The 17,118-nt window shown below is 26.8% G+C and overlaps 6 protein-coding genes across 6 annotated transcripts; 3 read left to right on the top strand and 3 right to left on the bottom strand. All coding sequences in view use genetic code 12, as the record gives it.

Annotated features, from left to right (window-relative positions):
- Positions 1–1,801: 1,801 nt before the first annotated feature.
- Positions 1,802–5,374, bottom strand: BMS1 (GTPase; the record flags this gene model as incomplete). The annotated part of the gene is made up of 1 exon (XM_051763165.1): positions 1,802–5,374. One exon carries the CDS (start codon positions 5,372–5,374, stop codon positions 1,802–1,804), a length of 3,573 nt encoding a protein of 1,190 aa, XP_051620032.1.
- Positions 5,375–5,625: 251 nt separating this feature from the next.
- Positions 5,626–6,933, top strand: KGF54_002660 (uncharacterized protein; the record flags this gene model as incomplete). Its single annotated transcript, XM_051763164.1, has 1 exon — positions 5,626–6,933. The coding sequence occupies one exon, from the start codon at positions 5,626–5,628 to the stop codon at positions 6,931–6,933; it is 1,308 nt and encodes a 435-aa protein (XP_051620031.1).
- Positions 6,934–7,071: 138 nt separating this feature from the next.
- On the bottom strand, positions 7,072–9,480 carry FLC1 (putative flavin adenine dinucleotide transporter; the record flags this gene model as incomplete). The annotated part of the gene is made up of 1 exon (XM_051763162.1): positions 7,072–9,480. The coding sequence occupies one exon, from the start codon at positions 9,478–9,480 to the stop codon at positions 7,072–7,074; it is 2,409 nt and encodes an 802-aa protein (XP_051620030.1).
- A 2,694-nt stretch (positions 9,481–12,174) lies between these two features.
- Positions 12,175–13,488, top strand: KGF54_002658 (uncharacterized protein; the record flags this gene model as incomplete). Its single annotated transcript, XM_051763161.1, has 1 exon — positions 12,175–13,488. One exon carries the CDS (start codon positions 12,175–12,177, stop codon positions 13,486–13,488), a length of 1,314 nt encoding a protein of 437 aa, XP_051620029.1.
- Positions 13,489–14,055: 567 nt separating this feature from the next.
- On the bottom strand, positions 14,056–14,415 carry KGF54_002657 (uncharacterized protein; the record flags this gene model as incomplete). Its single annotated transcript, XM_051763160.1, has 1 exon — positions 14,056–14,415. The coding sequence occupies one exon, from the start codon at positions 14,413–14,415 to the stop codon at positions 14,056–14,058; it is 360 nt and encodes a 119-aa protein (XP_051620028.1).
- A 1,184-nt stretch (positions 14,416–15,599) lies between these two features.
- Positions 15,600–17,021, top strand: KGF54_002656 (uncharacterized protein; the record flags this gene model as incomplete). Its single annotated transcript, XM_051763159.1, has 1 exon — positions 15,600–17,021. One exon carries the CDS (start codon positions 15,600–15,602, stop codon positions 17,019–17,021), a length of 1,422 nt encoding a protein of 473 aa, XP_051620027.1.
- Between the last annotated feature and the right edge of the window lie 97 nt (positions 17,022–17,118).

Below are 17,118 nucleotides of genomic sequence, written 5' to 3'. Positions count from 1 at the left end.
TTAATGATAAACTCTAGCGCGTGTTTAAGTCGATCTCGTTCTATTTTCGCCCTATGTTAAAACTCCGTACCACAATAGTTAATACCTGTTATCGTGCGCATACCAAAAATACCTAAATTTTTTTGTTGCAATTTCAGACAAAATTGAGGAATCAGAACACTGTTTTGCAAATTTGTTTAACATTGGAGTATAAACTTGATTAATCTTGAATAACCGTTCTAAGTGCAGAGCGTCAAGGTGTTTTATGTGCTTTTTCAAAAAGGTGAAACAGTAATATTGAGCCTTCAGCGTCATTATTTTTAAATATCGACAAATCACGATGATTGCTCGAAAGCTGCTTGGGGAAGGAAATAGATAACTGAATTGTACTCTCCTACTATTCTTTAATAAGATTAAGTGGGATCAGCTCTGCAGCTTTACTCAATTTTTTATTTTGTTGAAAACTTTACAAACTTCAACATCTCACAGGGGTGAGTCGCAAAAAAATGAAAAATTGATCGATTTGCAGCAATTTTGCCAATTTTTAAAACACAATAATTTGATGCACAGTTCACTGATTCTGCTCAGATTTTGATATCAATATCCGATATAGGTCTCCTTCTGGCGCGCAAAGTAGTTTGTTTGAGAGAAATCAAATATTTGATGAGTAATTTTTGCACTCTGAATTTGAAAATGTATCTATTTCGGAGATTATCTGGCCATTATCTCACCTACTTTATTAGTTTCTAGAGCAGCTCATTTGTTTGTGCAGCGTAATGTACAAAACACTTTTGAAAAATTTTTCAAATACTTTTTGATGAACCACCGTGACCAGAAGGGTTAATACGAAAACTAAGTCGACAAAATTTTTCTTGAGAATAAAGAATGCACTTTAATTTGATCAATAACTACCAGGATGTTTAGTCTTGCGAAAAACTGAATTAAAGTTGGGGCTACGGTACAACCAAACGGGGCAAGCTTTGAACTATTTTTTCGGTCGATGCAGCATTAAAAAATTCGTGCGAAACAAGAAACACATCAGTTTCGACTTTAGTTTATATCGACAGCAGCAAAAACTTGTAAACATCCAAAGGCCGAGAATGTAGACTCAGCAATGGAATAGTTAAAATATCGATTCGATTGTACTTAGCAACAAATCGCTTGAAAAAGTCATAACTTATTAATTCATATTTTGTCTTTTGAGTATTTTCCATTAAGCACCTCAAAATTGAATCAATTTGTACCGCTATTAAAATAGGACCCATACAAATTACACTCAAAATCTGGCATAAAACTGATCTATATATTAAGCAAAGTTTTTGAGTCAAAAATTAAAAAATCGGGATATCGAAAACATGAAAATTTATTGAAAAGTCTTTTTGAACTGCATACAAGTTTTTGCGTCCTGTATAGAAGTTTGCGTTTTTAGCTTTGTGTAGTATTCTGGAACAAGTGTCTTTCATCAACCATATCTCCATGATCTTGGTTCAATTGCACTTTGTAACTACCTGGAAATCTTCAGTCAGAAGGAAAGTATCTTTTAGTGGCTTTTTGATTGAACAATCTGCTAAAAATGTGAAATGTCTGGGCTCAAATTGAAAAATTCTCAAATTTTTTAGGGGCTAGATTTACAGAATATTTGGCCAGATTGAGAGCTCTGAGTACCATCAAGCGCCAATAGGCAATCACTCAGTACTTAACGTACTTCTTAAATAAAAGCTGGTCTACACTCACGTAGGTGATTAATGCCACTACCAGAGAACAAATTTGAAAATTATGATAATGCGTTGAACTTTTTATTGAATTTTATTTGAATTAATATTTATCTTCTACGTTTAGAATTACCATCATCATTATTTGTATTTTTCCTTTTCTTTCCTTCTCTTGCAAAATATTCTTTCTTTCTTTCTTTTTCCTTTTGCTTTCTCAATTCTTCAGTCTTGGCAATCTTCTTCAATTTATCTTTAAATTTTTCATCCTTTTTAGTTCTACGTTTAACATCTTTTTCTTTTCTTATTGTATTAATTTTGTGAATTAATTCTCTTGCTTTTCTTTCTTCACCACCTAATACAACTGCTCTTTTATTCATATAAGATTGTTTCTTTTGTGGTTTCATTTCATGAATTTGAGATTTAAAAGGTAAATCAGATTTAATTGATTTTGGAACTCTTAATGGATTAAATCTTCTTTCTACTCTTTCTATTTTCTTATATTGAGAATCTTGTTGTAATGGAGTTGCAATATCATTATCTGCACGTACTTGACCTGTTAATCTCATACCTTTCCATTCTGAATGATGATTTAATAATAATGAAGTGACTGGGTTATAAAATTTTTTGATTTTGATTGGATACCAAGTTTTAAGGAAAATTGTATCTGACATTAATATTTTATCTTCAAATGTTGCTCTGAAATAACCATCTGGTTTTGATAAAGCTCTTTTAATCTCACCTTTTATACCACTTACTGATCTAATTTGTGCACCTTCGAATTTTGCAACTTCTAATGCATTTGAAAACATATCTTTTATGAAAGCAGTGTTTCTATAGATCTTGTATGGATGACCAACTAATTTTAATTTTTTAACTATTTCAACTGATGAATTTAAATCTTCAACAATACCAGTAGCTGCAACTCTAAAAGCTCCAGTAGTTGATTTATTATCAACAATATTAAAACCAACAAAAGTTGTGTTTGGAGCAACTAATGGTCCATAAAATGACGCAAAACAATAAGCATGTTCTGGAGTATATTTCAACATTCTATTTCTTGTTCTTGAATCTGATGTAGTATATATTGGTAATGTTTGGAATCTTCTCCACCCTAAAGACAAAATTAGAGGGTCTTGTGATTTTAATATCTTTTTATGCCATCTATGTCTTCTAACTCTTGCATTCATTATACCAAACCTCATTTCAGTAGGTAATAATCCACCAAGCACTAAAGGAAATTCAGGTGTGAAATTTTCAACAAATTCACAAGGTAAATTATTGAAAACAATTTTAACATATGAACCAGCTTTATAACCTTCAATTTTTAACCGTTGTTGTTGATCCATTTCTTCATATTGAGCCTTATTAATTTCCAATTGTTTTGCCATTTTGTTTTTTTGAAATTCATACCATGTTTCTGCTTCTGTATCTCCTTCTGGATCATCAGCTCCAAATTCCCTATCTTCTTCTTCTTCAAATTGAGTTTTTAATTTTGCCTTTTTTGCTGCATTTAATTGTCTTTTTTCTTCAACTGTCATATTTTCATCATCTTCTACTTCGTTGTCACTTTCTCCTTCTTTCTGTTCTTCTGCTTCAAAATCTGCAAAATCATCTTGTTCTTCATCTTCTTCATCATGATCTGATCTTCCATTAGATGCAGCAGCATCGTCTCCATCTTCTAAATCTTCAAAATCTCCATAAAGTTCTTCTTCATCGTTATCACCATCACCTTTTGGAGTTTCATCATCATCATCATCATCTAACTTTGGAGCTGTCAATAATCTTTTCTTTAAAATAGAATAACCATTTTCATATTCATCATCACTATTTTCAGCATTAAACCTAGCTTTCAATTCATCAAGTGATGGATATTTCGGTTTAAAATTATCTAAATCTTCACTAATTTCTTTAACATCTCTTTTCTTAAAAAATTCTTCATCATCATTTTCAATATCTTCTTCTTCTTCTTCGTCATCAGCTTCTCCCATCCATCTTTTTAACGCATCTGATGGATCTATATTTGTCATATATATCAATTTATTAATGTCCCATTTTCTTTTAGTTGATCCTTTTAATCTTGCAGCTGTTGCTCTTATTGAATTATCTTCTTCTTCATCTGATGATAATGCTGAATCCTCGACATACTCTAATTCTTTATCATTATATTTATCATTATTGAAATCAATTTCAACTAATTTTGGTTCTCCATTTTCATCAAAATTATCATAATCTTCTTCTTCTTCATCTGATTCCATATCATCAAATTCATCATCTTCTGATATTGATTTTCCATATACTCTTGCTTTTCTCATTGATGTTCTACCTGTATCTACTATTGTTTCTTCGTCATCGGATAAAAGTCCATTTTCGTCATCTTCTTCTTCTTCTTCTTCATCACTAACTTTTTTAATAACATTTGAACCAGAAAATAATTGTAATCCAGGTCCATCTTCAAATCTTTCACTCATGGTTTTAGATACATCTTGTAAATCAGTAACCATGGTTTCTCCTTCACCTCTTGGTTCATCAGTTTGTTCTGAATTATTAAAACTTTCCTTACCACCAATATCAATATATACAGCATCTTTATCAACTAAAACACCACCAACATCAGACATTGGAGCATAAATGATTTTTTGTTTATCTTCTAATCTTTTCCTTCTTCTTGTAGTTTTAGCTAATGGTTCTCCCAGTTCAGCTGCTTGTTTTATTCTTTCTCTTTCTAATTCTTCAATTTTTTGTTCAAAATATGGTGTTGGACAAGGATCTGGTAATTTTTCTATTGATGATACTGTAAAATCACCAACTCCTGCTATATGAACATTTGCATCTTTATAAGATAATGGTGTACCATGTAAATAACCATATATGGCAACTTTTCTATCACATTTAGGATTATCTGTTATTAATTGAGGATGTGTTAAATCTGTTATACGATCACCTAATAAATAAGGATGTTCATTTCTCCATTTTAAAGGTCGAAATTTCATAACTGATATAAATCTACTTAAATTTAAAATTTCTCTATCTGGATAACGACCATTTATAACTCCTGAAAGATAAAATAATTTTGCACCTTGATAAACTTCAGTCCAAAATCTATGTTTTAATCTCTTTTTCGATGTACGTAAAGTTGATTGTGATTTAAATAAATCTAAATGAGTTGCAACTCCTAGCACTCTTGGCATACCATGATGTTGAGCAATATTTAAAAATTCCATAGTTTCCATTTCTAATCCATAATTTCCATCAATTAATAATAATACTAGATCTGCTACTTTTGCAATATCAATCATCGAATTCAAATCATTATTAACTTCAATGAAAGTTAATCTTCTTCTTTTACCACTAACAACTGTTATGGGACCTTTAATTTCAGTTATTGTAGTTTTAGTTAATCGTTTTATTAGTGATTTTATCAAAGTTGATTTACCAGTTCCTGGAGGTCCAACAACTGCTACTATAACTGGTGGTGGATCATCATCTGGAGTTCTATCTACCATAGGTACATGTAATTTTTTTTCATTTACATCATGAGATCTTCTTGCCATTCTTTCTAATTTTCTTGGTGCTGCTACAGCAAATGCTTTTGCATTATGACCATTTTGATGTAGTTTCTTTTTGGCACCTGTCTTCTTAGTGGCACCTCTATGGGCCTTGTTGGATTGTTGTTGTTGATCCATACAATTTTACTAAATTTGATTATTTGTGTTTAATAATGATTTGGTTGTAAAATGATTTTACTCTGCATACTTTTTTTTCCTCATCTTATTTAAGAGAGAAGAAGATGTTTAGTTTTGTGTAAGAAAAGAATATAAGGGGGTATTCTAAAATGTTGTCTCAAAAAGAAACAAAGAGCCCCATAAGATCAAACTGAACATATCAAATTTAAGTTACAATAATCTTACATTAGCGATTAACAACATGAACCATCATGCAAATATTAGTATCACTACTAATTTTGTTAAGCCTAGTAAGCTCAATCAATTTAATAAAGCCATCGAATAAGATCTGCAATCCAAATCCACAATCATTAATTCCATTTACTGGTTTTAAAATTCTAAGACAATATAAGGTATCAGGTTATAAGAATCCATTATCAATGCATTTCATAACTATAGCTCATTGTAATCATGGACAAATAGATTATCAAAAAGTGATAAGAACAAAATCAAGTTCAGAAGTAGATTGGTCAGTTCCTTTTTGTTTACTAAAACCTAAATTAGGTGAAAAATTAATAACTTTAAATTCTTTAAATGTTGATGAAGATTCAAATACTAATGAATTGAATTTTGAAGTATTAAATTATTTGAATAATAAATCATTAAAGTTGAAGAAATTAATTAGAAAGAAATTAGATTTAATCTTGGAGAAAGTTACTAATGGAAAATGGGTAGAATATAGTGGTAAATCCAAATCAGAAACTTTTCAAAATTTTAAAACATCAAGTAATAACCTCCAAAACGAAACTTACCAAAACCAAAATTTCAATTTAATCCAACTTAAAAACTCATTTATAAATTTAGAAAACTCAAACTTGGTTTGTTATAAATTATCAAGACGTAAAAAATACGCTAAAAGAAAAATATCTTTTTTTATGCCACATACTTTCGTAGGTGGTATATTTGAATGTTTAATTTCATCAGAAATGAAACAACTCCTATTCAAAAATTTCTTAAATGAATTTCAAAATAATCAAATAAATTCTATTTTTTTAATACAAAATTCTACTCATCAAAATTTTTTCAAATGTGATTCAAATTTATCAAGACCAATAGCTCCATTAATAGCAGAAGATTCAACTAATCAATGGTTTATAAACAAGATTTTAAACGTTTTAAATCCACATGTAATTCAAAATATTCCTTATTTAACTACTACAACACCACTTAATTTAAGATTTTCAATGTTTGAAACTTCAGATATGTATAAGGATTCATGGGCTAATAAAATTGAAATTAATGAAGATTATATTTATGATGAAGCTGATTTACATTTTTTAACAAAAGCTATTAATTATAGTTCTGATTTATTGAATAAATTAATTAGTCCTATTGATTTTAATTTTTTTTGGGAGAAATTTAACAAGGGGAATGAAAATGAAAATGAAAATGAACTGAAAAAAGGTGAGTTGTCATTTGATCAGAAATTGTTTTTAGTGTTGGGTAGGATTGGGAAAATTAGATATGTTAACGACTTGCTTTTGAAAGTAGAGAAACAATGGGAAAAGATTAAAGATTAAAAAGTTAAATTGAAAAATTTTATATTCATTAAAATATATAGTCTATTAATACAAGTAAAACGATTGAAAAAATTGAAAAATAATAAATGAGTAAAATCTAAAACGTGTGGTTCTTATGGGTATATATAACGATATGATTTAAAGAATATCTTTTGTATTTGTTGGATTCTGGTTATTAATTTGTGATAAAGTTGATTCATTTCTATTATGACCGGGTTGTTGTTGTTGTTGTTGATATTGAGAATTATTATTTAAGTAAGGATTTGAAACTTTTGTAATTATTGGATGTTGTTGTGGTTGTTGAGGTGCTAATTCTTTTTTTTCATCTGAATCTACATCATCATAATCATCGTAATATGTATCATTGACTAAAGTATCACTTACTCTTGATACATTTTTAGGATCTTTTGATTTAGTTGGCGATTTGGTGGATTTTTTAGTTGATAATTTACGTACTATTGAATCTTTTAATTTTGCACCTAATGATTGATTCTTAGCTGGTGATTTTTGAGTATTTTCTTCACCAGAATAAACTGATGAATTATTTTCTAAAATATTATCATCTTGATAATAATTTGGATTAGGAGTTATATGATCAGGTGTAGATCCAGAATTTGAAGTATCATTGAATTCATCACCATCTTTTGAATAATTATTTAATTTATACATTTGTGATTCCCAATCTTGTGAATGATCTTGTGCCGCTATTCCTAAAGCTGCTAATTCTCCTGCTCCAGCACCTCCTGCAGCTCCGTTTCCACCAGCATACATTGCTGATTTTCTTTTATTCTTAATGGATGATTTTCTTTGGAATGAAAAACGATCATCTTTTGCTGGTGCAAATCTTGCATCTGGATTTTTAGAAAGTATGGAAAACACAATCAAAACAATAATTAAAATTAATAAAATTAATGAAAAAGCAGCATTAAGCACAAAAAATATCCAACCCATTATTGAACTAACTGGAGCTGCTTGATTGAATAAATCTGAAAAAAATAAAAACAAAAATGAATTTATAGTTGTGACAATTGCAACCATATAGTTAAGTATGTTTGTTGGTTTATTTAAATACGGTGATTTCCAAATTAAGAAAATTGTATAAGCCAAATCAGCAATAAAAACAGGAAATACTGAAACTTTACCAGCTCCTGATCCTTGACAAAATGCAATAAATACTGATTTCCAAACATTATAACCAATTAAAACTATACCAAACCAATATTTATCTGCATGGAACATAGTATAGCAAAAACCGTATTTTTCCAAAACTTTATTATCACCATATAATAAAGCAGCTGGATTATTGAACTTCTTTTTGGAATGATGACCTATTCTTAATACTTTTAATAATGACCAACCAATCATTCCAAATATTAATATTATAAATAAACAAGCTAATACAACAACTGCTGCTGAATCAACTCTTGTAAATTCCCATAATGAAAATAATATTAATTGTGTTGATCCAATATAAATATATCTTAATATTGAACCTTTAACAATATTGTTGAAACTACCTCTAAATATAGTAAAATTATTTGTGTTAATCTTTTTAGCTCTTGTTAATAAAACAATACATGATTTAATCAAAACCAACAAGACAACTAATAAATAACCCATCAAAACAAACCATGTATACCCAGTTGGTACAATTGATGTTGGTTCAATATGAGTATTATATCCAATTCTTTTAATACCTCTTAAAACAATTAAATTTTTATTTGATTCTAATGAATAATCTAAAGCTCTTTTACCTAAACCATAAACATAATCAACTACATTTTCACCAATTTCTCCATAAAGATATTCTTGAGATCTTTTCCTTTTTTGTACCAAAATTTGTTTAACTTCAGATATAAAATAAGTAGTTGGAGTACCTCCAGTTGATTGAACATACCATCTAAATATTTTTTGCATAAAAGTAATACGAATTAATCCCATTGACCAAGCTAAATTTTCAGCCCATGCACTTGCAATTGGTGGCATTCTTTCAACTGCTTGCATTGAAACAACTACAACACTTTGAAAATATAAGAATAAACTAACTGAATTTGCAGAAATATGAGAAGCAGCATTTGAATTACCAAAAGTTGATAATATAGCAGCTATTAATAAACCTAAACCTGCAATAACTGCTGTTGCCCATTTAACACCAGTTTGATTTATAGTTTTACCATTTGAAAATCCAGATTGAATACAAGATAATTGTTCACCAGTACTTTGATCTCTAACAATAATTTTAACAACTGCATCAATATCAGGAACTTGATAAGCTATACCAGGAATCATTCTTGTATAAGTAGGACTAATATATGTAACACTATTAATTTGTAAAGTACCAGGATAAATAGGACAAAATTGTTTCCAACCTATAGTACACATATCAACATCTTTTTCAATAATTAAAAATCCATAAGCATAAACTTGAACATGAGCTGTTACTCTTGCACTTATATCTGTAGTTAAATCTAATGCATATCTTAATGATCTATCATCTGGATTAAAAGTAACATTGAAATATTGTGGAGTAATTTGAGAATTTTGCATACATGTTACTAATGAAGTTGCTGATAAACTTCTTCTTCCTTCAATATTTGTTGTAAATAATAATATTAGAAGTGAAAAATAATAAATAAATTGATTACTAGATAGCATTCTTGTGAATTATTTTTATTTAAATATTGTATTTGAAATCTTGGTGATGGATATTGATCTAGATTGGTTGTTCTTATTTTCTTAGCTATGAACTGATTTGATAATTATTTGTGATATCTTGGAAATAGGAAAGTTACTAGTAATAATTTCTTAGCGAATGATGATGATGATTTGTGAGTTTGTGAGTTTGTGATTATACTCCAAGGTTCTTGGAATAGGTATAGGATGTACTTGAGTTAAAATAATAATAATTTGGTTGTAAAAACTATCTTTAAAATCTTAATGGCTGAGAAAAAAAAAAAAGTAATAAATAAGAAAAATTTTAAAACAACCCTTTAAATGTTTTAGTATTAATAATAATAAATAATAATAAATTATTATATTAAATGAAACTTGTAACTTAAATTTGACAGTATTATGTTCACAATAATTTGATTAAACCTTTTGGATATAAGATGATGATCTTCAAGTAGTATATACTAGTATATAATATTAAAATGAAATATAGTAAAATCAACAACAAATTGATTAATAAAATTCATGAAGAACAAAATCTAAAGACTATTAAAATATTTGTATTTGTATTAACTTATGTAATAAGAGTTATTATTATATTATTAAGAGTACAAATCTAATCTATATACATGTATAATAAAATTAAAAACCGATATTATTTATTATTTATTATTTAATGTTTCTAAATTTAAATTATTATTATTTCCATTGAATTACTATTTGGAATCTTAACAACTCTTTAAATTTTGATTAAATCTTTAGATATTAAATAGATCTTTCATTTCTTAGTTAATTTAATTTAATCTTTATTGAAAATTATTGATCAATTACATTTAATAATATAGATCAATTAATTAATTAATTAATTAATTAATTTCCGAATCATTACAAAAGAGAAAAAAAAAAATTATTTTATAAAAGGATACGATTTGAATTAACTCAACTTCGAATGTAATAAATTTCATATAACTCTAACTCCAATCAAGTTAAAACCCATTATCTCCAAATCTAAGCTCATATCCTTAATATTCTCTACATTTCTTTAAATCTTTCAATATTCTTTGTGTTAAGTTCAACAAAAATTTCATGATATAGATGCACAAATTGAGAGAAGAAAAATTAACATTACTTGCTTCTAAATACTAATAATTCGAGAAACATTTGTATTGTTTGAGACATGTGGTAAGTTTCGGATCAAGAAAATGTTTTAAGTAAGAGTATATGAGAATATAAATATATTTGCTATTTTCTCGAAAATATTTAAAGAATAAATTTTTGAAAAGTACAATTTTAACACAAAATCATATGCAATAATTGATTTGTTTCATTTATGAGACACGACAATCGACTTAACTTTTTGGTCGAACGCGCTAAGTTTAACGCGTCAAGTTGTATAACATAAATAAATAAACAAACAAATTTTTGGCCTCGCGTGCTATTAAAATTGAATTTAAGTAACGAAATATGATGTATACAAAGATGTATTTGAGCACGAACAACCATGAGATTATGTAAAACAAATGTTCAACGGTTGAATTATAATTGGTCTCTTTTAAGATGCCTGAGCGTGTTAGTTTGTGGAACTTTTCTAAACTAATACAATATTATCTTGCTGTTTTATTGATTATGGGAGGCTGTTTCAAATTGAATGTCTAAAAACTCTGCACCTTTGACTTATTCATTGTATGGGGATTTGAACAAAGTCAAATAGTATAAAAGTCAAATAAGGTTATTTCTAGTCAAGGGAAAGTGAGTTTGAGGATTATATCAACAATATAGAAACTATTTTTTTTTATTATTTAATTTTTGAACTTGTTCTCTAAGTAAGGTTCCGCTGAACTTTCATATCTTATTTGTTCAATTAAAATTTTGGATAAGTATTTTCTATAACTATTTTAACATGTTATTTTTGACAAATTTTGCATGATAATTAAACTTAAAATTTCTTGGTTGCAAAAACAGTTTGTAGTGATAGTGTAGACCAAATTTGTTTTTCTTTTTTTTAATTCATCGTATATAATAATACAAGGGTTATAAGCCAATACAAATCTTCATAAATTGACTTGGACATCATATTTCACAATTTACTGATATGTGTTTTATTCATAAAGGCTCATATTCATATAGACTCAGTTTTATTACAAATGATTTACTAAAATAATATTTTAATATCAATAAAAGGAAATAACAACCGAATGTAAGACAAACTGAAAAATTATTAGAAGAGAGAGAGAAAACACACATAAAAAATAAATGATGAAAAAAAAAATAAGAATAAATTTATACGAAGTAAAAGTTGCTTTGTACATAAATAAATATAATAATAATAAAAAGAGTAATCAAGTAGATCAAATCTTTTTAATCAAATCTTCTACATAGTGATACATTTATTGATTATTCATATATGAATTATATACAACATACTCACTATACACTTTGTACTATATCATTTACATTTATTCATTATTATACACATTCATACGGTACTATAGAAAAAAAATAATATTTACCCCAACTTAAATCATAAAAATAATAATATCAAATCTATAAAAATAGAAACAGCATAAAATCATGACAACTTTTGTGAAAGATATCAAAGAAATACCGAATCTAAAACCTCCACAAGAAACATTTGTAGACGATCCAACAACATTACAAGAAATAAATTTAGATGATTTAATATTTGATTTACAAAATGGGTTAAAAACGATAAAGAATTTACATATTTTACATATTATATTCATTTATTCAGTATCTTTAAAATTTATAATAAAATTACAACAATATCCTGAATTATTTGAAAAATTTAGAAGTCAACAATTAAAGAACTTGGGGTTAAATGATTTATCAATAGATGAAGAAGAAGAAGAAGAGCAAATCCCGGGCAATGATGATGATATTAAATTAAAAAATGATAGTCTAAATAATGAGATTTTTAACAACTCTAACACTTCAATTACTTCATTATCAACAAATACCATAACAGGAACATCTTCATCATCAGATACAACATCTGCAACTTCATCATCAAGTGATTTAAATATTACCAATAAAGAAAACACTTCAAGATTAAATAATGAAGAATTACTAAAAACTTTACAAAGAGATGATTTCGATGATTGTAATGAATCATTAACTGAAATAAGACAATTTGATAATAATTTTGGAGAGATACTAATAAACAACAAAGAAAATATATCAATTTTTGCAGATGATGATATTGATGATATAAAATATAATAAGACTTATGACTTTAATGAAGATATGAAATTAAAACCAGATTATATACCAATTGAAACACTAATTAAAACTACAATTATACAAACACCAGAAATTTTAGAACAAGAAAATACTAAAAGTGAAATAATTAAATTAAAAAAAGAAATAATTCATTCAACAAATTCAAAATCAACAAATAATTATAATCACCTAGTTAAAATTTTCAATTTAATAAAATTACCAAATTTATCAATCCAAAATTTCTTATTAAGAATAAATCAATATTCATCATCAATATCAAAAGTTTCTTATGTACATTCATTATATTTAATTTTTAAATTAACAATTATACAAAATCTCGTAAAATTAACATTAAATAATTGTTTCAGATTAGTTATAGCAAGTTTAAGAACAACAACAAAAAATTTAGATGATATATATCAAAAACAAAAACAATTTAAAAACGTTGTTGGATTAAATTTAAAAGATTTACTTAGGTGTGAAATTGGTTTTTGTTATTTAATTAATTTTAATTTTGGTTTAACTTTTGCATTTGAAAAAAATTTGAAAAATTTTTTAAATGTTGAATTTGTAAATCTTATTCAATTTTTCAAAATTGAATTGAATGAATATTATATTGAGGTTTTAAATGAATTTAAAAATTAATTAATTAAATTGATAGATAGATAATATATAATGTTTTAATATAACGAAATAGATGAAATATTAATATGAAAAAATTAAGTGTAAATTAATAAAGCAAAAGGTAAAAAAAACTTCATTGAAATGTATGATAATGCAGCTTCTGTGGCTCGAACACAGTACCTCCAGATCTTCAGTCTGACGCTCTCCCAGGTGAGCTAAAGCTGCTAAAGTTTTACCAACTAATTAGAACCCACGCCGGGATTCGAACCCGGAATCCTTTGATTAGAAGTCAAAAGCGATAACCATTTCGCCACGCAGGCTTACTTGGGTTTGTTTTCTGTTGTGGTTAGTGTCAATTTTTATCTCTACGAACTATAATAATATATAATTAAAAATTTCTCGAGAATTAATTCAGGTAATTTCAGATATTTAACTTTTTTTTAGAAAATCATTATATTAGAGATTGAACAGTGGCCTTCATTTATTTGAAGATTTTGAGATAAAGTATGAATATAAATTGTAACTAGCAATATCAAAAATTGTTTAAATATAAACTGAAAACTTTATAGCATCAATTCACTCATTCAATCATTTGTTATTTTTAAATTCAAAATATTGTCTAATAGCTTGATTCTTATAATTAATATCATGAACGATTTTAGACATTTTGATTTTTTGTTGAATTGGTTGTTGTTGATTACTCAATGCCAAAAATTTATTATCATTTAATTGATTAATACTTGAATAAGTTATATTTTCTTTATAATTTAATGGATTTGATAATGTTTTATGACTTATGATTTTAAATTTACCTAGTTCTGGAGATTTTGCAAACTCGATTATGTAATTGCTTGGTGATGAAGTTGTTGATGGTGTATCATTTTCCTTATCGTTTTCTTTATCGTTTTCTTCACCTTGATTTGTATCTATTATTTTTGTGGTTGGCATTTTATTTGGTTGCCAAAAATTTCTGAAAATAATTAAAATTGAATAAATGGCTTTCTTTGACCAAATATAATTATTAAATCTTGCAATTTTCAGTTCCTTAAATATAAAACTTTGGAAATTTGACGAGTAGTTAGGCTCTGTTAGCCAATTTGAAATTTGTTTCAAGAGACGAATAATATATATCTCGTCTAAAATCTTACATTCGGTCGCAAAAACTTTTTCTCCGTTGTAAAAAATTTTTGTAAGAGCGTTGGATTGCAAAATTCAAAATTTTGGAAATTTTTTAAAAAGTAAAGAGATTTTGTGAAAAGTTCTTAGTTTGATTCAAACTGAGAAAGTAAATGTAATTTGTATGAGAGGTTTTTCCGGTACAAGTAATTTCGCGGAGATAAAGTCGATGAACTGTTTCATGGTGGAGAAAACTAGCTTCAAGCTAAACTTATAAAGATTAATAATGTTTCAGCTCAAATTTTTCACTTTGCCAGAGTCACTGAAAGTTCTGATTGATCAAAACGAAATTTATGACTAACTGTTAAAAGAATAATTCAAATGTGTCATATTATTTGTTTGTAATTAAGCGGCTTTTTTATTAAAAATTCTGTCATATGTTTTTTTTCCTTAGTTAATTACACAAAGTTTAGTACTAGAGAATTTTTTATTCATAGATAAGATAAGATAAGGTTGATAAATAAACTCAAAAACAACAATATTATCATTACTTTTGAAGAGTCAACTAATTAGATTAATAAGTGAAAAAAGTAATTGCTGAAGATGATTTTGTAGCAATTCTCTATTGTAAAGACGACTCATCCGGTCTCAATGGTCTTCTTCAAAATCATTTATCTATTGCGCAATTTTAAAATATAAAATAAATCGTGTTTTAGTTTATATCAAATAAAAGAGCACGGGGTAAATCACAAAAATAATATTAAACAAAACAACAAATAATAATGTTCTATTTACTCTTATTACTCACGTCATACATTTTTTGAGAACTTGTTCTAATTAGATCATTTATCAAAACAATAAACAACTTCACTTAAAATATATAAATATAAAGGTTAAATTCTCTTATCTTATCAGAAAGAATTGATTTTAATATTATCATTTATAGAATCAAGCACAATCATTTAAACATAACAAACTAAATATAGTTTGAATTATATCCAACTTTGTAATAGTATATGTTCACCACTAGACTCCGACCAACTAAAATGAGTACAAATGGTAGAACAAGGTCAGCGAGGACTAGGTCCTCAACTTTAGATTCAAACAACTCGACTACAACAAATCATCAAAAATGTTATTTCCACAAATCAACTCAAACACCATCATCAAGATCATCAATGTTAATACCCTCTCAACTAAATGCATTATTACAATCAGATAAACAAATTAAATATCATTTTCATAGTTTAGGAGGAGATTTTATAAGATTATCTTCGTATCGTAGATTTAAACAATTATTTACTGTTGGGGGAGGATCATTAATTAAAGAAATTGTATTTGATTTATCAACTTTTTTAAAAAGGGAGTTGAATGATGAAAAATCAGGTATCCATTTAGAATTGAAAAATTTTTTAACTTCTAACAACTCCATATTACAAAAAAGGGAAAAAATATGGTGCTTATGTGATCATCAATTTGGATTGAAAAATTGGCTTTATATTATATTTGGGTATATGTTACAAAATTATAATGAAGAAGAAGTTCATGAATGTTTGGATGATATAATTAAAATGTATTTAAATGCAAGAAAAAATAGATTATCACCGGATGAAGTTAGGATAATAAGAGATGAAAGAGATATCTTTACTTTGAAAACTTTTAAAAATTATATTGATAATGTTGGAGTACAAGAAGAATTATTGTATGGATCATCAATTACAAGGTTTGTATCATTTACTGAAGCAAACAATAAAAGAATATATTTACCACCATTACCTAAAATTCATAATAGAGAATTATTAGTTAAAGCATTAATGCATAAAGAGTTTTATAGAGTTTTGTTAGATCCAAGACATCAATTTGCAAAAGTCATGAAATCTCAAAATTATGATTTATTACCTAATGAATATGGAATTATACGTAAAGAAATTTCATTTCTTGATGGATTAGGTGATTTTTTTTTAGCTCAAGAAACTTCAAAATTAATTTATGATTTATGTACAACCACAACAACTTCAACATTAAATTTAAATGTTAATTCAACAACGTATAATTTAATTAAAACCATTTTGGCTACAAATACATTAATGTCAAAATTAACAAAATGTTATAATTTATATCAGGCATTAGATGATCCAATAATTAATACAAGAATATCAGATGAATGGATTCCTTATACAACATTGGGGAAATTATTACCTGAAAAAGATTTAAATGAGGTAAGAATTTATGAAGAAGAATTTTTAGGTGATTTTTTTGAAAGTTATATGGCTGCTTTATTAATTGAACAACCTGCGACGGCAAAAAAATTTATAAGAGAAATTTATAAAAGGTTGTTATCCGTTATTACTGAGACTTTACCACCTCAAGTTACTTATCAGAATTGGACTATGAATATTTTGGGAAGGAATATTTATTGTAAAAAAGAAGTTGTTTAATTTAGGAAATGAGGTTTTTTTCAATTCTTTTTGGTTTCATTTTTCATTATTTATTTTAGTTCATTTAAAATTGATTTTTTTAAAAACATTTTTTATA

This window comes from Candida jiufengensis (genome assembly GCF_024610255.1).
Source record: "Candida jiufengensis strain CBS 10846 chromosome Unknown scaffold3, whole genome shotgun sequence".
In the NCBI taxonomy this organism is placed as follows: Eukaryota; Fungi; Ascomycota; class Pichiomycetes; order Serinales; family Debaryomycetaceae; genus Lodderomyces; species Lodderomyces jiufengensis.
The sequence above is the reverse complement of the archived record's forward strand: the minus strand, read 5'-3'. Positions and strand labels throughout refer to the sequence as shown.